Source organism: Apis laboriosa, unplaced genomic scaffold (assembly GCF_014066325.1).
Source record: "Apis laboriosa isolate Shangri-la unplaced genomic scaffold, ASM1406632v1 scaffold10_cov145, whole genome shotgun sequence".
NCBI classification, from domain to species: Eukaryota; Metazoa; Arthropoda; class Insecta; order Hymenoptera; family Apidae; genus Apis; species Apis laboriosa.
In genome coordinates, this window is record NW_025220804.1 from 670,392 (window position 1) to 696,763 (window position 26,372).

Below are 26,372 nucleotides of genomic sequence, written 5' to 3' on the forward strand. Positions count from 1 at the left end.
TTCTTCTTCTTCGTATTCTTCGTCTTCGTATTCTCGCAACTATGCCGTACAAAGACGCACGTATGCAGTTGCTCGACCCTCGAGTAACCTCAAGGAGTGGCGTCAGAGGGGGACACGCAACCCTTTGGGACCAGGGGAGCTTTTAAAAGGAGAGGAGGGAAGATTTTTCTTTTTTTGGAATTACTTTTAATTCTTGCGTATATAGAGATGGAAGGTTTAATATTTGGGATAAGTTAAATGAAAATTGATTCGTTATTTGGTTAATTATAAGGTGATCGAGGAGTATATTTTGTAGAAAAGTGTAGAGGATTTTTTTAATTAATTAAGAAGTATTGGATTAATTATTGTAATTGGTTAGAGTGGATTAGAATGATCGAACGAGTAATATTTTATTTAATTTATTCTTTAAAATAATATTTGAGTCAGAAACCTCAATCTCGCGTTCTAAAAACGATCCAAGAACGTTTTTATTCTTTGCCATTCTTAGGTATGAAAAAGCAAAGTGAGATGCAAGTGCGATTATTTTCGACTCTCTATATTCTTTTGGAGATATTTTGATCGATCTTGTACTTCGTGTATTTCGCACATATTGGAAATGTTGGAAAAAATTCCGTTTACTTTTGCACGCATAAAGATTAGTTTTATCGTTTTCGCATTATATTTTCATTCGTGTTGATTACACAAACCGAAACAAGTGAATAACAAGTGAATACACTCGCTCCGTCCTTCTTCCCGCTTGACATTATTTATGCAGAATGATATTTTGAGTCAAATATTTGGCAACCGCATCTGGCGGAAGAGCGAATCTCCTTTGCATTCCAGGCTTATCATATCATCTGCAATTTCATACTCGAAATAATGCAGGAATTCTCGATGAATTCCCTCCTTCGTAATTTCTTTCCACGATCTTCCTATCTTCCTTTGTTACATCACAGTCACTATAATTACATCACGCAAACGATTACTCATCGCTCAAATAATTCTCCCGACGATTGCATCGATCTTACTCGATTTCTTTCACATTTCGATCCTTTTCAGATTTTTCTTTACAATTTTTTTTTTTTTCTTTTTCTTTATTGTAATCGCATTACAATTGAAATTAGAAGAGAATAATTTTTTTCTCGACGATTGCATCCATCTTACTCGATTTCTTTCACATTTCGATCCTTTTCAGATTTTTCTTTACAATTTTTTTTTTTTTTTTTTCTTTATTGTAATCGCATTACAATTGAAATTAGAAGAGAATAATTTTTTTCTCGACGATTGCATCCATCTTACTCGATTTCTTTCACATTTCGATCCTTTTCAGATTTTTCTTTACAATTTTTTTTTTTTTTTTTTTATTGTAATTGCATTACAATCGAAATTAGAAGAGAATAATTTTCTCCAGATGGTTGCATCGATTTCTTTTACATTTCTATCCTTTTCATTATTTTTCTTCGACTTTACTATTTTTTTTTTTTTTTTTATTGCAATTGCATTATAATCGAAATTAGAAGAGAATAATTTTTTCTCAACGATTGCATCTTACTCGATTTCTTTTACATTTTGATCCTTTTCAGATTTTTTTTAACATTGTAATCCTTCTTTTGGATTTTTTACCATTTTTTTTTCTTTATTGCAATCGCATTATAATTGAAATTAGAAGAGAATAATTTTCTCTCAATGATTGCATCGATTTCTTTTACATTTGTATCCTTTTCAATAATTATTTCTTGACGATTGCATCGATCTTACTCGATTTCTTTCACATTTCGATTTTTTTTAGATTTTTCTTTACAATTTTTTTTTCTTTTTTTTATTGTAATCGCATTACAATTAAAATTAGAAGAGAATGATTTTTTTCTCGACGATTGCATCTTATTCGATTTCTTTTACATTTCGATCCTTTTCAGATTTTTTTTTGACATTGTAATCTTTCTTTTGGATTTTTTACCATTTTTTTTTTCTTTATTATAATTGCATTACAATCGAAATTAGAAGAGAATAATTTTCTCCCGATGATTGCATCGATTTCTTTTACATTTCTATCCTTTTTTTATCCATTATTTTTCTTCGACTTTACTATTTTTTTTTTCTTTATTGCAATTGCATTATAATCGAAATTAGAAGAGAATAATTTTTTCTCAACGATTGCATCTTATTCGATTTCTTTTACATTTCGATCCTTTTCAGATTTTTTTTTGACATTGTAATCCTTCTTTTGGATTTTTTACCATTTTTTTTTTCTTTATTGTAATTGCATTACAATCGAAATTAGAAGAGAATATTTTTTTTTTCGACGATTGCATCGATTTCTTTTACATTTCTATCCTTTTCAATAATTTTTTCTTGACGATTGCATCGATCTTACTCGATTTCTTTCACATTCTTTCACATTTCGATCCTTTTCAGATTTTTTTAACATTGTAATCCTTCTTTTGGATTTTTTACCATTTTTTTTTTTCTTTATTGTAATTGCATTACAATCGAAATTAGAAGAGAATAATTTTTTTTTCGACGATTGCATCGATTTCTTTTACATTTCTATCCTTTTCAATAATTTTTTCTTGACGATTGCATCGATTTTACTCGATTTCTTTTACATTTCGATCCTTTTCAAATTTTTTTTTGACATTAGCTAGTCCTTCTTTTGCATTTTTTTACCATTTTTCTTTTTCTTCTTTTCTTTATCGTAATCGCATTACTCACGATTGAAATTAAAAGAAAATAATTTTCTCTCGTTCACTTGATTTTCTATATTTCGATTCTTTTCAGATTTTTCTTAGGAAATTAGAAAAGAATAATTTTCTCTCGATCCCATCGATTCCATTAAATTTTTTTAATTTCCTCCATCTCTCACACGAGAAATTAGTCGAAATTTTCAAATATTTTTTTCTCTCTCCAATTTCGATAAAAATTCGGACGAATGAGATTTACGGGGGTAAAAGAATTTAATGGAAACGCGACGAATCGAATTTAATGAGCTCCACACTTTGGTACGCATGAAGAATGAAGGACAATTACGGATCATTGTCGTTGGAAAATATTAATCCAGGAGGAGGAAAGAATCGAGCAGCACTCCTCCCCCGATCAGTTACGTTAGCTCTCGAACAGTTCGCGATAACGGTGAAAAATTAAAGAAATTACACGATGCAAATAAATCGTGCAAGCACGAAGCAGTAAAAGTGTCAAACGATCCTATTTAACCCCTTAATGACTTTTATACGCGGCATTTTTCCGCGTCAGATTAAGGAAATTTAGCCCCGTTTCAGTAAACAAAATCCGCTGTACTACCCGCTCGAAATAACTAAATTGATCCCATTAAACTTGCTTAAACTATAACTTTACAGAGGGGGCGTGTCAAGAACACCTAATGAAACGTGCAACACCACGAATACGATAAGCCGACCGAGCTTTGTCATTTTCACTCGTCCTCTCGTGCCTTCAGAGACCCTTATTAGGAAACAGTATCGATAAAATACACGTTACGACAGATATAAATAATTAATTAAAGACGAACTCTTGAAATTCTTGATTGCTTTGTAAATATTATTCCATTGATTGAATATCAATGTAAATTTAAATTATTATATCGAAGATGTGTAAAAGTATAATATTCTTCTCGTTGACGAAACTCGACGAATTTTTCGAACGTTTTAATTAACGATTCGTTATAGAAATCTCGTGTATCGAATAATTAGACAGTTTATTATCTATAGGATCCATTTTCAACGTCCATTTCGCAAAGATGTCTCGTCCACGACGAGGGAATTCGAGGTTAGGATTGGTCAAGGTGAAGAGGGTCGATAATAAAGATTAGGGAGGGTCGGTAAAGAAGATAGATATAGATTAACCAGGGATAAAATGTGCATATATCCAATACGTGTATCGATGTATTATCTCTCGCATCGCGATATCGATCGATTGTTGGAAGACGTTGAACGACGAGACTTTATACTCGAGATGCAAGCTGGCTACCGAGATCGCTTGTCGCAGTTGTATTATTTATAGAACGTTATTTGCAGCAATAACGGTGTTGGCAAATGTCCAGCACTTCTACACAATGTGACGTTATATAGGGGGCAATTAATCGCACTTTTATTATTCGATAGTGTCGCGATAGAATCCCTTCCCCTGATATCCGGGAGGGAAGGAGGAAGCTATGGACAAACAATGCTTCAAATCTTTCGTTCTTCGCTCGGAAAAAAAAAAAAAAAAAAAAAAAAAANNAAAAAAAAAAAAAAAAAAAAAAAAAACGAAAGTCGAGCTGTTAAAAATTTCGTGAGATTTCGAATTTTCGACGGATGGAAATTGCAAATTCAATCTTCAATTCGAATATGGGATAATTTTAATCTCCCCTCCCCCTCGTGTGTAACGAAAGTTTCGCGTGGTTTATAAGCGAGTGTACGAACTCGATTTGCCTTGGTAAGAACGTCGTGCATACGTACACGACGTTCCCAACGTGTGTTATCATGTTAGAAACTAACCGCCGCAAACTATAACTTTACATAATTGGAAAACTTGCGTCATCGATCAGCTTACCGCAAAAGTTCAATAGAATTGGTTACAGGAGCGAGTTAAAGCTCTCGTCACGCGTATTAACCGGTATTTTAAATGGCAACAAATAATCGAGGGGATAAAGCGTCCCCTTCAACAGAAGAGAGAATAATAAAAATGTCAAACAATAATTTCTCTCTTCCATGGAATTTCTTATTCGAATTATCATTCCATCTAAAATGGATAATCGATAAAAACGATATCTCGTAGAAAATTACCATTTCCAACTAGTCTACCAAAAAAAGGAAAAAAAAAAAAAAAAAAAAAAAGAGTCAATTTCTCTTCTTCCCGGTCGAAAAAAATTATCGGTTCAAATGCGACCAAATTTTCCCACCCACGCAACGGAAGCATCGAAAGATTCGTGCTAAGGGGTTTAACCGGTGGGAGATCCGTGGTGGGAGACAGAACGCGTCCTCTGGCGCGAAACGGTTGTTGAGAGAGGTTGTGCAACGTCGTTGATGAAACGTCGGCGCGCGTATCGTCGGGTCCGTGTCGTTCGCGGTCAGAGTATAGGAACAGAAGAGTGGAAATCCGCGTCGCGACGTCTCCTCCAGATCTAAAATTACCAGCAGCCGAAGACGATGCATTCGCGGTCCGGTGAGCCGTGCGAAAACGAGCCACCGCGGGCTTACGCCCTAATACAGCCCCCTATTTTTGGACGTCGCGCTGACGCCACACTCGGAGACAACTGTTCGGGGACGAGGAGAAGAAAATCGACCATTTTCTTTCTCCTCCTCGCCACCCTCCTGGCCGACAGAATAAAGGGAAGAATCTTGTCGTTTCGACTTATCGAAACGAGAACTGAATCCGCGTCTCTCTTCTCTTCGTGATTCTCTTTATTTATTTATTTATTTTTTTTTTACGAATAATTATCGAGTGAGAGTATAAATTTTGAATGGAAACGCGAGCGAAGGAGATCGAGAATTTAAGATTAAAAGAAAATTGGATTTTGCAAGGTTTATATGTATATGTATATGTAAGATAGAAGAAAAATCGTTTTAATTAACTCTTTTGTCTATCTGGAAATTTTAATTCCTCTTTTCACTTCACATTTTTCAAAACCATAATAATGAGATTTCACCTCGCAAGATATTAAAGCGGCCTTTCCACCATTTCCTCGATATTATGCAATTCGGTGATTAAGATTCTCCTCTTCAAAATGTATTCAAATCTCTCTAATGTATTCGCTACGTTTCAGTAATAACAGTGGAGAAAATTAAATGAATAATTTCATTGCGTTTTATTTATGCATGACGAATTTCTTCGCGAGTTAAATACAAACAAATTTCTTTCTTTCTTTCTTTCTTTCTTTCTTTCTTTTTTTAACCAATTTTTATCGCAGAAAAATTATCTCGGATCAATCGATTGATTAAAGTTTAGTAAAATATTTATATAAAAGAAAGTTGATATTGCTTCACGTAGAATGACAATGATCGAGAACATTTTCAAACGAATTAAACGTAATCTCGAGGAATAAAACGATCATCCGCTTTAAGTTCGTTTAATTAAATTCCAAGATGATTAACGCGTATAAACGAAAAAATCCAACGAAAAAATATTTTATAAAAATTTATACGTAATTCGAAAGATATTAAAAATCTTCGAAATCTTTGAAAAAGAAGAGAGAGAGATAGATCTCGAATTGACGCTCTTATACGATTAAACATCTTTTTTAAACGCGTTGCGTGCCGTTAATTTCCCGTATCCTCCTCCTTCTCTTCCTCCTCCTCTTCTTCTTTCAATAATTAAACATTAATATTTCCTTTGGAAAAGTGTCGGATTAAATTTTGGAAAGAAAAAGCGAAGAGCAAACTTCTGTTTTGAACGGAGCGAGGAGGGAGGGGGGAGGTCCCATTAACAAGTCGGAAGTTGCGCGTTTCATTAAAAGGAAACTCGAAGGCCATTTCACAGTGATTTTCTAACTGCACAGAAACACCGAAACAAACTCTCCTCGCTCGATGTGTATCGGGTTACGAGTTCGTTGGTGAAAATAGCCTTTGGTACCAACTTGGTTAAGGCACGAAGCAACCGAGAGACAAGAAGTTCGTTTTCAAAAGCGGTTTTCGCTCGTCCGATGCTCCGACGAAAGGGAACCGCCGTTCTAACGGCCGACAACACGTGGCCGGCGAGAGAGAGAGAGAGAGAGAGAGAGAGAGAGAGAGAGAGAAAGGTGGGGGAAAAAAATAACGGTGAAAGATATGGTGGAGACTCGCTGTTGTCTCGAATTCTATTCTAAAACTCTCGTGGACAGATTATATATTATTCCTTGCAAATGGAATACTCGTTGATCCAGTGATCCATTCGCGAGAAAAATTTTTCGCGAGACCGATTGATTCTCGAGGATCTGAACAGAAAGAAAAAGAGAGAAGAGAAATGGAAAGATAAATAGGAGAGGGAAGGAAAAAGATGGGGAAACAGCGAGAGCTCTTTCTTACACACAGGCTAATTATCGTCGTTAATTTCGGATGGGAAGATAGAAAGGTCGTTCAGATTGCTGAAGCGGAACAGTTTTTCCTCTGCTCGTCCTTCCCCGCGCGTAAACAGCGTCGTGGACGGAGGGAGAGGAGGGATCTTTAAGCGGCTTAAGAATATTTGCCAAACTACGACGAACGTTTCTTTCAACGCGCTTCCTTCGAGACATCGCTTCACGCCATTCCTTCCGAGATAAAGAATGCGATCTTTTTCCTTCGAGGGAATTGTCCGGACGGATAAGAAATATTTTTCTCAAACTTTTTCCCACTATTCACTCAAAATTTTCTTGAGAATTTTGTCGAGAAATAATTTTCAACTCGAAAAATTAATTATCCAAGGCGAGTTCCGTGTTACAAAATAGACAGATCTTTCGTTCCTTCTTCCTTCTTTTTCCTTCCCATTCGCTTTTTCGAATGGATGGACGGAGAGGGGGGATTTTTTTGGAACATTTCCAACACACACACACATACACACTACACACACACCGGGCGAACTCAAAACAACGGAGGCCATTAAAATCTACGGATTGCTCTTTGCTCCTTTTGAAAAGTCTGCCTCGTGGAAACGACAATTTCACGGGATAATAAAAGTTGGAAAAAGTTGCGTGCCTGGGAAACTGATGCGTCGTTAATGGTGCTCGATGCTCGCGCTCGCCGTGTGTACCTTTCCCTCTGTCGTATCGGCGAGAAATGATTCGTTCCACGGGCACACCAAGTGTTGACCTTTGTTAAGCGTCGTCTCTCGTATTAATGTTTTCGTTTCTTGCCTCGCGTATTAATGTTGTCGATCGAGGCGAAAACAAAAGTGAATTTGTAATGTTTATAGCATTTCGATTATTACTTTTCTCTTTTCTTTTTTTGATTTTATTTTAAAAAGTGAGAATATAATAATTTTACTTTGATAATAATAATAATATAAATTATTATATATTATTATATAAATATAAATATATATAAATATAATAATAAATTATTATATTTATCGTGCGTTTGTTGTTTTATTTGTATAAAACATAGTGAGAATTTTTATTTTCCAAGGATATCTCCTTCTTGAAAACTGAGATAATATATATATTCTTTCTAAGAAAAATCGAAATCTTGTTTCGAAATCTTGATTCTCGTCCGTTGTTGTCGTGAAATTTACCACTTGATCGAATCCAATCGGATTTTTAATTGGGAAAGAAAGTTGCAGTGGAACGAATTCGAAGAAATTCGAGTTTGAAAATTCGTTTAAGAAAAAAAAAAGGAGGAGGAAAGGGGAATGGAGGTTTTAGCAAGGAAAAGAAACTGGATTTACGTTTGGGCGTGAGCGCGAATTCGAGGCATGAATATTTATAAGATGGAAGTTAATTGGAAAAGCTTGCTCGTTGTATCGCGAAAGTAATGCCCTGTCGAGATAATATCTATCTAAGGACGAAGTTAAAAAACTTCTCTGGCCGTGTGTTTAACCGATTTATATCGTTCAAAGTACAAGTTTTAATGGGGGGGAAGAGGGTTAATAATAATTAATCGAGTTAATAATCTGTGGTTATTTAACTTCTTAACTGACCACCTCCATTTTACCACTATCGGGTAAAAAGATTTATCGCTATCGTTTCATTAATTTGATTTATAAACGGATACGGCGGCCATATCGTAATTACGTTTTCGATAATCTAAATGAAGTCGTTGCTTTTCAAAACGAACCTAACCGAGCAATACTTATTTATCTCGTAATAACGTGAAAATTTATTGGTTCTTTTTTTTTTCGAGAAAAACCCAGCGATGGAGAAAATTTAACAATTGAAATCACGAATAAAGTTACTTTTAATATAATAATTTATCGTTCGAAACGTAATAATAATTGCGAATATTATATGAGAATAATTACGAATAAAAACGTTATTCGAGCATTTTAATAAGTGGTTAAAATAAGTTTATTCGATAATGTTTTTAATGCATTGCCTCTGATTGCATCTAATTTAATTACAAAGAAACGTATTATTTTACAATAATGATAGATACAGAGAATTCATTAATTTTTCTTCTTTTTCAATTTTATCGACGATAATTCGAAAAAAATATTGTAAATTTATTCAGTTACGTACGTACGTTGTGTATCGAAATTGTAGACGGTCTAACAAAATGGCTAGCGTTTATACGAAAATGATAAAACAAACGATGGAAATGTTAAGAACCGTATTGCCCTCGCGGTTACTCCTTCGATAATAAACATCGGGCAGGCGATGATTTCATCGAAATTACCGACTTCGTTAATAATAAAACTGCACTGTCTCGAAAAATAATCGAACATTGTTTATTTTCACTCGAAGAGAGAAAGAGAAAGAGAGAGAGAGAAGAAAAAAGTATCGAATTTGTCGAATTTCCTTCATTTCAAGAAACAAAAAAAAGAGAAACTTATTAAAATTTATTAAACGATATACTATCCCTTTATATTCCTTTAAAAGAACAATTTTCTCTCGAAAATTGATTGGAGAGTGAACAGAGAAAAGAAGAAAAGAAAAGAAAAGAAAAGAAAAGAAATACATAAGAGAAAGAAACATTGTATAAAACAACGTTGACCCAATTGGAGAACGGGCGACAAAAATTCCAGCCGGGCTGTATTCAGGTGCACGGCGCAAACAAACCCATTACTTTAAAATAATGTAAAATCTTATTTTCCCCTTGCTGGTAACGAAACTCGTTATGAGGAGAAATAGGTCGAGTCGGAATCCGCGGAATGCCAACCGAGGAAAAAGGAATCATCCAAGAAGGTCGGCTTCTGCCGACATAAAATACGGCAAAAATCGATGATGGACGCGTGGAAAATTAAAAAAAAAAAAGATCGCGTTACCGGAGCTTGCCTCGGTCGGTATTATCGGTCGAGGTATTTCCAGATTTTATTTAACTATCCTACTACGCCCCCCTCTCCCCTCCCTATCACTCCTTTCTATACAACGGTTTCCCCCGGTAGACGATAACGTGAGAATTACCGGCTGCTTCGAAGAAACAACGTTGTTGTACAAAGAGGATACTCTTTTCCTCGTGGCGATTATTCTTTCTTTCTTATATATATAGATCCTATTGTTCAATCCTTCCTGTTATTCTCCCTTTCTCAATTCGGCAACTGGATATCCAAAAAACATCTTCCTTTCGGCCGCGAATCCGTTTGAGAGAATGTTGAGAATGTTACGTATATTGCTTTCAATCGCGTAAAAATTATTTTAACCGTTTCGTTACTACGGGCGACTACAGTCGGTTTGCGTAAAGTGCCACTGATATACTATGAGGCGACTATATACTATAGTCGGTCTGCGTCAGATGCCGCGTATTGTACATATGAGCGATTGGAATTATTGTACGTCGAGTATCTTTCTCTGAAAATGTAGTATCGGTATTTTATTTTTATCATTTGTTTCACACCATTACTAACAATTATCGTTACAATTATATCATATTATTATATTCTGTAATGTTACTTGATTCCAAAGTGTAATTAAATGTGAGCTTGTTTACAAGTTATAAATACCCCGTTTTGAGGAAAGTTTTTTTTCATTAAACATAATCAAAGCACTCGGGTTGTAATAAGGCGTTAAACGCGGCGTTAAACTCCGACAATCTTTCTTTATTGTCCACATTTTTGCGGCGAAGAAATCGAAAAGGATTAAACTTTCGAGATTCTTGACAAAGATTCTCGAATTTTCGAATTCGAGAATGTATGAATTGGGAAGAAATTCCAATTCATGGGAATAATAATTGGGGATCGAGGATTTAAGATCTCGAGATCGACGATTTTCTCCAATTCTCGAATTCGAGAATGTATAAATTGGGAAGAAAAGTGGGAATAATAAATTGGGGATCGAAGAACTTAGCTCGACGCGTCTCGATAATGTCTCGTATTTGAGAAAAATTTTTCTTTGCCATATTTTTCGTATTCCTTCAAAAATTCAAGCTCGAATTAAACCACCTTTCGTTTCCACGAAAGGTTCACGGAATATCCGGCCCTCGAATCGATATTAAACGTAATTTCGTTACGAAAACGTTCGGCCGAAGTTAAATAAATTCCTGGAGAAAGAATTAGAGACGTCGTATCGGAAATTCTCGCGCGAAAGAATTATTTTGAAACGTGGGGGAAGGACGTAGGAGGGGGGAGGGGATGAAGGGACGGAAACGGCGGAAGTTGGATCCTTTCCCATCTCGTATAACAGTCGGATGACTGTAAGAAATCAGAAGGGGGAGGGGGGGAGGGGGGGGGGTCTGTGCAATAGCGCGGAAAATTCTTCTTTCGACCGCGATATATGCGGCCATTTAACGTTCATCCCTTATAACGAGCGAGCCAGGGTTAATGAATCGAATTAATTAATTAATTTCCCCCTCCCTCTCTACTCGTGATATCCACTCCTCGAATCTACGCTAGAAATTTCTTTATGGAAATTAAGATAAAATTGCTTGTTACGAGAATGATATTAATTTCTTCTGATTGAATTATAAATTTTTACAATTAAAAATGAGATTCTGCTATATTTTTCTCTGCACGAAAGAAAAAAAAAGAAAAAACACTTTTCGACATAAACGAATATTTTCTCTTTTGCAAACGCAAGAAAGACATTTTTACGTATTCGATTTACCTTCGTGAATATTTTCTTTTCTTTTTTTTTTTTTTATTTCACAAAAATCGTAATCATAATCTATATATTTTTCTTTCTTTCCGACGACTAAAAATAAATGAATGAATGAGGGACACGAGATGCTTCTCCGTTTCTATTTTTCTCTTCTACGCGAGTCCACAGTTTATGCACAATTTTTTCTTTTTCTTTTTTTTTTTCCCCCGAATCGCGCAACACGTTGCTCGACGCAACAACGATCCCAATTCTGTCGAAACGAAAAACGAATTTTATCGGTCGATGCATCGGAAATCCCGGGAAAAATTTCTCACACTGCCTTAAACCTCGCCACGTGTGCGCCGAAGAGAGAGAGAGAGAGAGAGAGTCCGCCGTGAACAGTGACGTTACATCATCCCACGTTTTTATCAGAGAAACGTTTCGATTCGACTCTCGTCGAAAAATATTTTTTCGACTCTCATTTTTTTTGAACATCGATCAATTCAATCATTCTCGATCGAATATCATATTTCCATATATATATATATATAAACATATCAAGTTCTTTTCGATCGATCTCCGTTTACGCGATCGTCCAAAAGATCAAGCGGGAAAGAGAAGGAAAGAAAGGAGAGAAATATTCGCTCGCTGTAACGACTAACAAGGATCGCCGATCTCTCCTACGCGTGGCCGCACCTGCGACTTGTCCGCGGCCATATTTTACCGCCGCCCGAGTCATTTCCACGGCCGCGAGAAAGTTGGTGGCTCGCTTTCACCCCAGATTTCTACCACCTCCCCCTCCATTCGAATCGTCAGCCGTAACCAACCTCCTTTTCGCGATAACTTTTTAAAGGAGGCCGGGATTAATATATATATATATATATATTTTTTCCCAAAGGAATGGCTGGGCCGGGTATTGAACGCATAAATTACGCGGCTCCGGCCAAAGTGCTGCGATTGAAGTGCTTTCTTCCTCCATACCCATCGTTCGTGTTTTTCCTCCTTTCCCCCCCTCCACTTTTTCTCTCGTTCTATGCGTTTCCCTCTTCTTCCTTCCACGAAGGAAACGTTCCCTCTCCTCCTCAAAACTCGCGATGGAATATTATTTGTGATTTGGCGCTCTCTCTCTCTCTCTCTCTCTCTCTCTCTCTCTCTCTCTCTCTCTCTCTCTGGAAAATTTCGATTTTCGTCGAAACGACAATTCATCATCGAGATGTTGTCAATCTTTCTTGCAATCGCGATTGAGAATTGGTTTTTCTTTTTTTTTTTTTTTTTTTTTTTTTTTTTTTCGTGGTAGAAAGTAAAAATAAAGTAGGAATGCGATCAAACGTTCGTAATTAAGAATGATGCAATGACGATTTGTCAGCCTCCTAAGTGACTCATTTCTCAAATTTCTCCAGTTTCTCGACTGTCCGCTTCGCCGTATATGAAGCTGCGTAGGTAAACTCGTTTTATGTCGAACAAGGACGTTGATTTTAACGAGTTAACGAGTTAAGTTTCAACGAATAAATCTCTCGTTCCCTAATTAAATTTCGATGAGCGTTCTACGGAAGAGAATTTTATTCGATATTTCTCTCGCGAATGAAAAGGAAGGGAGGAAGGGAGGAAGGGATGATAAGATAAAGAATTTCTTTGCGAATGATTTTTTTTTTTCTTAATCGAAGGATATCCCAAGACATCATTTAAAAAGCGGGATCGTGACGATGGCGATCCAACTTCAATTCCACAGTTAATCCAATCGTTTCTTTTTCTTGTTTTTTTTTTTTTTTTTTTTTTTCTTGAAAAGCAAGCCTCGATTCGAACATTTTAACTCTTATTTAAAAAAAGGCAACTTTCGAACGTAAAAAGAGTTTTTAAAGAGTTTTTTTATCAAATTATCTCCGGGAGAATATCAAATTCTGTATCATCATCTTCTTTTTTTCCCCTCCACCGAACGATCGACGCATCTTTTAACCGATATCCAGTTCAATCTTTTTCCCTCCAAATCGAGAATTGGCCAAACTTTCGCCCCGATTTATACATCATTATTTCAATTACGGTGGAAAAGTAGAAAAGTTTGGAACAGGGGAGGGGGGGAGGTCGTCTCTCTCCCTCGTGCGACGAGAAATGACGGAAAATGGACGAATCGAATCAACGAATCGTAGAGTCGAAAGAGTCCGGGGGCTCCGCTTTGAAGTGCATCGGTCCTCTGCGACCATTGGGAGTGCCAATTCTGGATAGAAGCGCCCGGAAATTGCGTCACGGTGGCTAACGGTCTTCATGGTTTCTGCATATTACCCCACTCGCCCCATCTTTCTCATTTTTTTCAAATTCTTTTTCCTTTTTTTTCTCTCTCCCTCTCTTCTATCTTCCTTCATTCTCCAACCTTCCCTTCTCTTCGATTCCAAATATGCCGAAAAAAGAAAAAATACACTCTTTCATATGGAATACTATGGAAAAAAGAAACGAGGGTAACAAATTTTGTAAGTTCGGATCCATCCTATGAATCGAAACGAGTGTTTCATTAAATTATTAATCCGAACTGATCGATTTGATCAATTCACAGATACATTTTCTTGAATATTCGAATATCATTTCAAAGATCGAAAAGAGCAATTCAAATCGATTGTATGGTAAAAAAAAAACGATCGATATATATTTTTAAATGTAATATTCTTCCAGTCTTTACAGGAAGGCTCGTTCGTTATTAAAACAATATTTTCAACATTTATTCAATATATCGTTGAAAAATGTTTTTCTAATTTCCGGAACAATCGATTTGGATTTTATTTTTTTCGAGGAGGAAGGATTGGAACTTTGAACATTGTCGTCCGACACTGGCGATCCCACTGTTAAAACGTACGCTTGATTTGCTTGAAAAGAGTTGGCGGTTAATGGGCATGGCACAATGATATTGCATCGATACCGTTCTTGAACGAGACACACCGAGATCCGTCTCTTTTCACCGCGGGAATCCATTTGAATATATGAATTTTCATCCTTTCCATAATTTTTTTCTTTTTTTTTTTTTTTTTTTTACGAGGAGTTAAAAACGCGAGGAATTCTATTGTTATCGATGAAAACGAATGCAATAAGAGTTTCTTCCAGAGGAGAAGATATTCAACTTAACGATTAATTTTAAAAAAAAAACACTGTTTTTACAATTTATAAATCACTCTCCCCCTTTTTTTAAAGCCAAAGCCCAAAAATAACGAAATTTATATATTCCGATCGATCGTATTCAAATCTTGAAATGCTAATCTAAAAAAAAAAAAAAATTACATAAATTTCAACAAATTCAAGGTTGAATGTCTCAATCCCAATTAAGAAAAAAAAAATAAAATTGAGATTGAGAATCGCCACATTAATCACGGGGACAACAGCGAGAAATAAGGGAGAGGGTGTGATGAGATGGTTGATTTAGGTTGAAAATCGGGAATAAAATTTCCCCGTCTCTCTGAGGAATCGCGGGAGAACGCGGCAAAGGAAGGAAATTTATTTCCGCGCCTCGAGTCGAAGAATTGATGGACATAGGTGGAGGAGGTGGGGAGGAGAAATTGAAGCTTTATTTATCGCCGGTCGAGTTTTTGATCGGATCCCCGGACGCATTGGACGGGCGATAAGAAATCCGAAAAGTTTGGGAACAATCTCGCGAGAAGGGGTTGAGAACGAACGAAATGGGATGATAAATGGAATTCCGAATTCTCCGAAAAAAAAAAGCTGCGCCGATAAAACAGTTTCTCTTATAAACGATATTGCGACGTTGCCTCGATGATGCGTGGAATAATTCTTTTTCTTTTTTCTTCTTCTTCTTCTTCTTCTTCTTTTTACAATCGCCGTAAATATCGCTATTGTTGTCGTCGTGAAAATACAATAGAGAGAGAGAGAGAGAGAGGGGAGGGAAAATATTTTTCTTCTTTAAATTTGCGCTCCTTCTTCATCGAGGCGAAGATGATAGGAAAGGAAAGATAGGAGAGAAAAGTGACGCGTTGATAGAATGGTCTCGATTGATGAATATCGTCTTTTGAAATATCTTTTGAATTCCTCGACGCGTGTTTCAATGTTTAAACGCTGATGTTGCGTTACGATGGATAAGGAGGATAAGGAAAATGGCGTGTGGGGGGAGGGAAGAGATAAGTGATTCCGTAAATACGTTCCTGGTCTCATTCAGATCTGAAATATATCGATGCTAATTTTGTTTAATTTAATTTTGACGCGAGCACACGCACACAATCGCGCGCGATCAAAAAGTTTCCTTCTTCCTTATTGAATTGATGTCACAGGATATCGATGAATTTTTTTTTTATTATTACGCATGCGCGAAGATTTATCTCCACGCGCGATAATTTAAAATATATATATATATATATATATATATATAGAAATCTCGCATAGAATTGTAAAATGTACGTAAAAAGACGATAAATAACGAAGAGATAATAAGAGAACGGTGAATAACAAAAATCGTTTTACGGCATGAATTAATTAAATCCCGTGTTGTGAACGAACCGCTATGATGTAATGCCTCGAAGCATTAAGAAAGCGCAAATTACATTCAGAATCGTATTCGCGCAATCTCGACGATCGTCAAGCCTGATTTATCTCGTTTAAGCGTTCAATTAGCAACCACGTGAACAAGACAGACAACTTACCCGAGTAGTGCAAGTGGCCGCCACCGTAGTCGCGCACAGTTCGGACAACCGAAATTCCCCTTCAAAATTTCTCCCCCGCTTAAAAAAAAGGGAAGCATCCATCCATCCATCCGCTAATACAACATACGTTCCAATCCCCAATTGGAACGAAGCTTGTTGTCCAACAACATTTCCACACCTTTTTCGAAAAAAAAGATTCTTCACTTTACGAAACAAACCGAAAAAAAAAAAAAAAAAAAGAAAAAAAATTGAGAACGAAAAATTTAGAAATTTTCCCCTTCTCCCTTTCGAAGTTTTCTTGGGATGAAGAAACTCGGAATGAATTTGATTGATGGAAGAAGAGAGGGGAAAAAAAAATTTTCGTTCGAATTGTTGCACAAAACAAGACCGCACACATAAATAAATTCGTAATTATTTGTTAAGGCGTGTTTGGCGGCGAAAAATCGAACACGAATCCCCGAGAAATTATATCTCCCTCGAGAGAGAGAGCGATCCACGGATCCGTGGGCTTGCACTATGTCAATTATATTTAGCACTTCGCCATGTGATCTCTTCCACTGACTCACGGCCATCGCGCGGAAACCATTTTCGCGAGTGGAACGGCGAAACGAGAGAGCAGAGCAGAAACGGGAGAGGCCGCGCGTCGGAAACAGAGGGGCCGGGCGGGCCGTGTACGTTCTCGCTACACTCCGCAACGATGCCTCGTTTGTCAGTGACTCACTAAATGCACGATATATCCACATATGCATGCCCGTGAACGCTGCCTCCGCGCGTGTAGGACGATACCGATATACAAAGTGGACCGGGAGATTCAGAGTGGCAAAGTAATCTTGGCCTGAACCGATTCCATTCATCGAGGGGGAGATTCCTCTTCTCTTTTCTTTTTCTCTTTTTTTTTTTTTCAATTATTATTTTCACATCGCGATTATTTATCCATTCTTTCGACGATTCGATGATTTCTCACGCCGAGTTCTTTCTTTTCTTGCTTTTCTTGGAAATTTTTCAGGATGCAATAGGTTTTTCGGATTATCGAATAAACGTGGATATGGGAATATTTTCTTTTTAAGTTTGGACGGAATTTTACAAAGTCAATGTTATTGATGTATTGTAATATTTTTAAGATTTGGGATATTTATATAGAATGATTGATTTTAAACAGGAGAAGATTTAATTTTATTTCGTAATTTATACGTCGAATATAAAATTAAATTACGTACTGTAAAATTAAATTACGTAATTGGAATTGTTGTGGCCACTTATGACCCGCTTATCGCGATAACTAATTCGATGCATGAGAAATCTCGTTACAAATAATAAATCCCATTTCAATTTGCTTTAAAAAAAAAAAAAAAATTCAAAAACCATTTGCAAAACTCTGATAAGAGATTTATTTTTACACGAAATTTCTATTTATAATCGCGAAAAGGAAAATTGTCATAATCTTTCTTAAAAAAAATTTAATTTCAATCAAAAATTACATGAACAAAAAAAAATTATTCGAAAAATTAGAGAGAGAAAAAAGAAATTCTAACTAAATCTAAAAAAAATTAATCCTTCGATTAATAAATTAATAATTACAAATAATTACTCGTCACGAAATGTTAATTGTGTAATTATTTAAAATTACATTCGTCCATTAGAAAGAACTTTGCAAAAGATTAAGATTAAGAATTAAAATCAAACACTTAACGAACGTGTGAAATCTCGAGTGTTTTATATACGTGATCGCGTGTCAAAAACGTATACATAACAGTACGAGACATCATATGATAGCGATATACTCGATACCTAAGCACGTCACATCACCCAATGTGGAGGATGCATACGTCATGCGAGTATCGGTAACAGTAACCAAGCAAGATGACGCGATGCTGACGTTGATATAGTTGTTAACATTCTCATTCGTGAGAATTTTCTTTTTTTTTTTTTTTTTTTTTTCATTCTTTAATTAACGCAGCGTTAATAAATTGCACGCATATTACGCAAGTGAGCGATTAGAGCAATCTCAAAATGCCTGCACGGCTCAAGGATAAAACTGTTCTACGAATAAAGCGTGCAAATGGCATCATCAATGCTAATAAACAACTAAACGTCACAAACTATTGGCTCATGCCTCCTTTTATTCCCGACCTAGAATCCATCTCCTATGAAGCTTCGAAAAGGTTACGTTAAAAATGTTACTGCTCTGCCAAAAAATGTGTTTCGGTTTTGCGATTGGAAAATTTTTTTTTTTGTACGCGTTAATAATTTTAATTAATTAAATTATGAACGACACGATATTGGATAAAAATTTAGAATGTGTTTAATGTGGACTTACTGGAATTTATATAAAAATATGAATATGAAAAAAAAATATTTAGATTTAATTTTCGAGGTAACGCAATTTTCTGGCATAATATCCTGTTAACCGAGATGTTTAAGATGTTCTTTATATTGAAATTAATAATCGATTAAGTTTGTAACAATTCGTTTTGAACGGATAATGAAATTAATAAAAGAATCGATACTCGTATTGAATAAAAATTATTGCTCGATGGTATATAGATAGATGTACGATGTTTCGATGAAACATAATACGTGTAAAAGGTGTTTGTAAAAAGTGATAAAAAGTTTCATTTCAAGACGCTATATCGGAGATATTTATTTAATCCGTTATAGTTCTATATTTCGCCAACAGCGGTTTGATTCTATTGGGAACGTAGTTGGATGTTACCCCGAAGAATATATAGGCAAGAAAATATTTATTTTGGAGAAGAAAATATTTTTGAACCGCGTTTGCCAGGGCAAACTCTTCCAACACACGGAAATTGATTCTTTTTTTTATAATCTTATGCGTTTTCGAGCGTAATTTATTGAAAAATAATATTTATTTACTTCCTTTCGATAAATATAAATGTTTATTCTTAAATAATTTAAATAACACGTGTTCCTCGCAAATCCTTTTTTTTTTTTTTTTTTTTTTTTCTTTTTCTCAAAAACGTTTCTATCAAATTAAAATAAAACTTCTTAATACGAGGAAAAATATATTATATATTTACGATAATGACGCAGCATATGAATAAAATAATTCAATTCTGTTAATCCAACCCCTTATCGAACATTTCAAATTTATAGGTTTAAGATATCGGAAAAAGCATGGACGCTTTATCCTGTTATCGCGAAACGTTCTCCTCCTCCCCCCCCCCTTATTCAATTACTTTTCTTATAATTTCTCCCTCTCGAAGAATCTTGCTGGATGCACTTTATTCCCGAGCTCTCTTAATCTCTTGGAATCATGAGATCGTCCCCTGACGATCGAAAGCTAGTTTGGAATTCGAAAGTTTCGAGTCGAATTACGGAAATATCTCGAAAGTTCCGTATATATCGGCCGGTTATTTCCTTTCCTCGCAGACTTCCTTCTCCGAAGATTTTCCCCGTCGCTCGATTCTAAATAACGTAATAAGAAAGTGAAGCATGAAAATAACTCGATCGATCGCCTTGGAATAAAATCCAACTTCCAAGAAACTGAATAGAATCGTGAATAAATGAAATAAAGAATTAAAAGTTGGATTTTTTCCCGTATCGCAAAAAATTTTTTTTTTTTTTTTTTTTTTTTTTTACACAATAGAATTTAAACGTTTACGAGAAATTTCAATGTGCAAAGATGTGTAAGAAGCGCATAATTTTTAAAAAAAAAATATTCAGATTAAATTTTGTAATTTTTTTATTTTTTTATTACCTGTTTATAAGCGGTTAAAATACATAATTGCACGGTTTCTTTGATACGCGTGATACATAATTTTGAATGTCGTAAATTTCCTCGTTATAAAAAGTGATTAAATTGAACGTGTGTAGAATCGACGGATTAATAACCACTATAAAGCGTACAATGTGTTACGAGTGTTACTAATTACGAAGCTCGAGTAATTATACTCGATCGAAGTCAATTTATTTTGTAAATTCTGTCCATTAATGTAGCAAGCGTAACGAATCATTTATCAATTTCTATATTCTTGTTATATTCGACGGTTAAAAATATTTTCGCGACAGTAAAAATTATTACTTAGATCACGATTTATAATATTATTCATGAATCCATTTTTATCTTTGCCCAACGTTGACAAGGATTAATCTCATTTCCAGCTTTCTGAATAATTCCACGATATTCTTATGCTCAGATAAATTAAGAGTACACGTATAAAACATATGCACATATTTATCATAATTTCGCTCGTACCTTCATTTTCGAACATTAAAAGATAATTATGTAACATCGTATCGATCAATCTACACTGTTCCACATTCGTTATTTCACAATTCTTCCCTTTAAAATTGCTTATATCAACTTAACCTTACCGAACTTTAATTCGAACTTAACCTTCAATTCAAATTCTTCACACTTAACCTACAAACATTCATTCACATTTCTATTAATTGGAAAACAGTCACGACAATAATATCACTTTCCTTTCGCCGTGATTCGATCACGTGTTATATGTATCGAATAAAAAATGTGTTACAATACGATAAACAAAAGGAAGAAGGAAAAGAGAAATAGAGAATGTTTGCGCGATTAACCGAAACAGTCTGTTATTCGCATCGGATCGTATAATTGTCGTTCTACTGCAGAATCGATTTGCACGCGCCTAACAGCCCTTTTTCCTTCCTTCCTATTCGATTCCTCGGCGTCATTACGCATTTTACGTCTCTCGCGGCTGGAAGACCGCCATCGGAGGCTATAAAATTTTTATGCCGCTTCGCTGGCGTTTTTTTTTATTAAGCCCGGTCTTCTAAGGCTCTGTGCAACCGCAATCACGTGATCGCGAATTAGTTGATTTTATAGGTATAAATATTCAAAAGGGATCTAGAAAAGTATTCAAAATCGTAAATTGTTTAATCACATTTTCACGAATCGATGTCATTAGCGTATTATAAGTTAAAATAAATTGTGTTTTTAAAATCATTTAATTTTCTCTTCATGGAAATCATCTTTTAATGACAGTTCGATATTATAGAATAATATTCACTGTACTTGTATTTTTAGATGTTTAATTTTTATATTATATCCAATCGAATTATACTTAATTTTTAACCTTAAATTCTGAAAGATATAAATTATTTGTGAAGCTTGTTTCAATAATCTAATAGTTATTATAATATATCTAGGAAATTAGCTCATAAAAAACCACGTATTTGAAATAGTCGAGAAATAAAAGGTTCATGTCTATCGAAAACATACGTGTCAAGTGGAAATGCATAAGTATGTATATGTATACATTCGTGGGACAAACATGTGCATAGCTGTCGTGCCACAGCGGTGCTTGTACCTCGAGGAGGTCCTGTCAGAAGGCAGCTGTCACGTCTCTTCTCTGTCTGTAGCCTCGGGAAAAGACTCTCCATGGGGTCCACAAACAGCGCAACCATAGTTGGTTGCGTCTTTGAATAATATCGGTGAAATGAAGTCTTTATAATTATCGCGTGGTCACAGTTTGAAATTGTTATTAAGATAGAGAAGATTTTGCATGCTCTTTTTTAATTTTTTTTTTTTTTTAATTTTATTAAAACGAAAATAAATTGCGCGATTATTATTCTCTCTCGATCAACAATTATTTTTTTAATTTTATTATTAAAAGTATAATAAATGATGGAAAATGAAACGATGGGAAATGAATAATATTATATTTTGTTAAAAATATGGAAATAATAAAATGTGATCGATTTCAGAAAACAGTTCAAGTTACGGATTCTTAACACTTGAGGGACGGTTCCTTCCTCTTCAGAACACGTGCACAAGTCGAATCCCATCTTTAGTTAATTCCCAAGTGATATAAGGTCAGAGTGACTTCCCCACTATATGTGTATCGGTTAAAATTTATCAATCTTTTGAATTGATTTTATTATCTGCAATTCCACGACAATAAATTAATCTCATAAAATGTATTATTTCTGAGAATAATCCAATTGAAATAAATTCAATCGAAATAATAATAAAAAATTTAATGACGCGTAACAAATATTTTTCGATATTTTTTTTGACGTCCAATAAATGTTGAACAAATAACATATTTCAACCGATATGACTTTATTTTCCACGCATCGATATAGAATATGCAGAAACACGGATATATGTATATTATCGTAAACATATGTTACTAAATAATCTACAAACGTCATTACCAACCAGAGTTTACAGGATTTGTTAATCGACAACCGCGTCTGTTAATGATGCCGTGGCCATAAACCGAAAGGATTTCGCCTGATTCCCGTGCAAACTAACTATTCGCCATCGCGGAAAATCCGCAGACGACGAATATACATATCTGTTTGATTTCACGCGATTTATCATCGGTTAACTGCACGCTGCGACACTAATGCGAAGCAATAATGCGGCGTTGAATTACAAACGTTTGCCAAACAATGTAATTGATTGCCCATCCTTTGATAACAAATCCGTTTCGAATTTGCCAGTGAAAATCACCGTTTCCTGATCGCACTTGCTCCGGGCTAAATATTCCGATATTGCTCGTTAAGTTGATTCTCTTCCTCGCTTGAAAAATTGAATTTTCTTCACTTGCCTAGAGGAAAAGATAAAATAAAATTGATAATATTATTTTCATTGTGAAACGAGTAAGAAAGTATTGTCTGTGATCACTCTTATGATGGATAATACCATAATTGTTGATTCTTTGATTAATTTTAATTTTAATTTATGAAATCTGCGCTATTGTACAATAGAAATGATTTTCAATTGAGATAATAATATATAATAATATATAAAACAAAACATATGTACGATTTATTAAAATACAAAAATGTGGAATGGAATATATAGAAATATAAAAATATATATTGAATTTTGTCGATAAGTTAGGCAACAATTAAAAAAATTTTAATCAGCGTCATCTCGCGTTTGGATCACTGAAGCTCCGATTTGTTAGTAGGATAACAGAATATGCAAGGAGGCATTCGAAGTCAATGACAAAGTAAGTAACATTGTGCGAGAAAGACGGAGAATATCCACCATTTTTAATACCATACCATAGAAAATTCGTTAATTATTCATTTTCTATTCAAAATTTCTACACTTTTAAGCTCGCATTTTGAAATTATATCTTCAAGCAAATTTCTTATATCAATTTTAATGTGAAATTCTTTTCCATTAATTATTTATCAACGATTGAGATATACTTTCTAATGTATCGAAGACGCCATATTTAAAATTTATCAATTATGCATTATTTAATCAATATTTTTGCACTTTTTAGCTCATATCGTCAAGTTAGAACTTTAAGTAAATTTCTCATATCAATTTTAACGTGAAATTTTTTTCAATTAATTATTTATTAACGATTAATCCGACACATAATCAAACCAATATACATTGATACGCAATACGTTTTTTCATTAATTTTTCATTATTATAAAATTTATTTATAAATATGAATGTATGCATCTGAAAGATTGTTTCCTCTTCTACTTTCATATATAATTTTTATTTATAATTTTTATTCATATATTATTCGTATGAATAAATTTATTGCTACGGATTAGAGATTCACGATTAAAATACTCTCTGTGACAATCGTTAATAAATTATTAATTAAAAAAGAATTTCAGATTAAAATTTATATGAGAAACTTGTTTAAGCTTTCAACTACATGATACAAGCTTAAAAGTACAGAATTTGTTTGTAAAAAATTAATAATTAATTAATTTTCAATTCATCGAAATATTATCTATTCTTGTGACGTCACGAATACCTCTTTGCACATTCTGTTATACTAGTAACAAATTGAAATTTCCAAGATTCAAACGCGAGATGGCACTGATACCCTAACTTTTATAACCAACTTATGGACGAAATGTATGTTCTGTCAACGGTTTAGTATAGAAAAATGAAAGATAAAACGCAATAATAATTATTACAGTAATACATATACGTATAATATAATACATATAATAATTACAGTGAATTCGTGAAATATTTGTGAAAAAAATGTCATAAGATTCGTGGATGAAAATATCTAATAATTTTCTCATTTTCTCTTTTCAGATTATTATATTAATATGTAAGTTTGTTAAAAGTAATCATCTTCAGAACTAAAAATAGAAAGAGTTAAAAGAAGTTTTCAACTTTTTCGTAAATTTATGACTTTTATAAAAATATTTAAAAATCTTTTTTTTACATTTTTTTGTATTTTTATTTCCATCAAGGAATTAAGAATAATGAAAAAAATCATATATCAATTACACCTTAAAAGTGATATTTATCTTGTGATTGTAGCGCAATGCGGGTACTTCTCTCGAAACTTCCGAGACCATGGATAGTTGACGAGAAAAAGGACGATGGTTACACGGCCCTTCATCTGGCTGCTCTGAACAATCACGTCGAAGTTGCTGAACAGCTGGCACGTGCTGGAAAAGCTGACCTGGATTTGCAAAACGTCAATTTGCAGACCGCGTTGCATCTCGCTGTCGAGCGACAGCACACGCAAATCGTTCGTGTACGTTTATTTCACCACCTGGGAAAAGAGAATTCCTCGCTTCTCTGATTCGATATATGCTCTGCACAAAACGATCCGGTGAACTTTTCCGTTGTTCCAATTTCTTTCAAAAACACGTTTCGAACATTAATCTCGATATCTCGAAAAATTGAAATATATTTTTCTTTAAATAATTCTTTTTCTATTTCATTGTAGATAAAAAAATAACTCAACAAATCATTATCGGAGAATTAATAGAGAAGTTAAAGAGAAGTATAAACTTCAAAATTAATAATATGATTCTTAATATTATAGTAGATCTGACATTTTTTCCAATCACAAATATTTTTACCGATAACTACAAATTCTCTCGCTTTTTTAATTTTTTTCAAAAATATTTACAAAAGATCCATATCGATCGAAAAAATGAAATCAAATCAAAGCGAGAATTATGGACAATTATGGACGTTGATTTATAATTAATTTTACATAACATAATTAAAATATTTTTGAACCGATAGGTTAATTTCGGTGGTCGATTAATCATTTAAATTCTGTAAATTCTGTTTTTAGCTTCTGGTACGCGCGGGCGCTAATTTGAACGTGGCAGACAAGGATGGGGACACGCCTCTTCACGAAGCTTTGAGATATCATACTTTGTCGCAGCTGCGGCAGCTGCAGGATGTCCAGGACGTAGGACGTCTCTTGATGGGTTTAGGTGCACAAGGACAGGACAAGAAGAGTAGTTCGTTCATCGCTTGTTTTCTAGCTGCTCATGGGGCCGATTTGAAATTAAAAAATAAGAAAGGACAAACTCCTCTCGATCTATGTCCGGATCCAAATCTTTGCAAAACTTTAACTACTTGTCACAAGGATAAAGAATCGTTAGTATAATAATTAAGATCTATCTATTATGATCATGCATGAAAAATATTATTTGGTGAGAAAATAATTGAAAAATGACTTGCAAAATTAAATATGTATCATTTTAGGTTTCGCAGATTACATGAATTTTGAAAATTCTTCTAATTTGAAAATTTAAAAATATAAATACTATTAAATTCTATTTGATTTTATCGAGATTTATATAATAATAAAATATATAATATTTATATTTATTTAATTATATAATAATAAAATTAAAACTTGGATGGAAAAATGTTTTAAAACATTCAGTAAAAGTATAATAAAAATATTTTAAATGTTAATCAAATTAAATCAAATCTTCGAACCATAATGTAAATTGATTTAATCCAAGATTATAAATAGTTTGATAAAGTTCTAATAAATTTTATTTCCAATTATAACGACACACTTTAAAAAACTTTTATTTTCATTTAATTGACATATGTATAATATTATATGTATATTATATATTATTACATATATATTATAGTTTCAGACATGATATCGAAACGGCAGCCCCATCAGCTACGATCGACGAATGTTTGGTCTGTTCCGATGGAAAACGTGAAATGCTTTTCAGTCCTTGCGGTCATGTAACTTGTTGTAATATTTGTGCGCCAAGAGTGAAAAAATGTCTAATATGCAGAGAGAATGTTCTTTCTAGGACGAAGGTAAAATATTCTGTAATATATTTTATAATGAAATAATAATAATGTATCAAAATATGTTAATATTATATTAATAATATATATTAACAAATCAAATCAACGTTTTATAACATTC

At 34.2% G+C, this 26,372-nt stretch overlaps 1 protein-coding gene across 1 annotated transcript in view; it reads left to right on the plus strand.

The window, feature by feature from the left end:
- LOC122710696 (E3 ubiquitin-protein ligase MIB1) overlaps positions 1-26,372 on the plus strand; it is a 571,840-nt gene that overhangs the window by 544,244 nt on the left and 1,224 nt on the right. Inside the window, exons 10-12 of the mRNA XM_043928716.1 lie at positions 24,485-24,704; positions 25,257-25,567; positions 26,080-26,260. Of these exons, the coding sequence (XP_043784651.1) occupies positions 24,485-24,704; positions 25,257-25,567; positions 26,080-26,260 (712 nt within the window). The remainder of the gene's footprint in view (positions 1-24,484; positions 24,705-25,256; positions 25,568-26,079; positions 26,261-26,372) is intronic.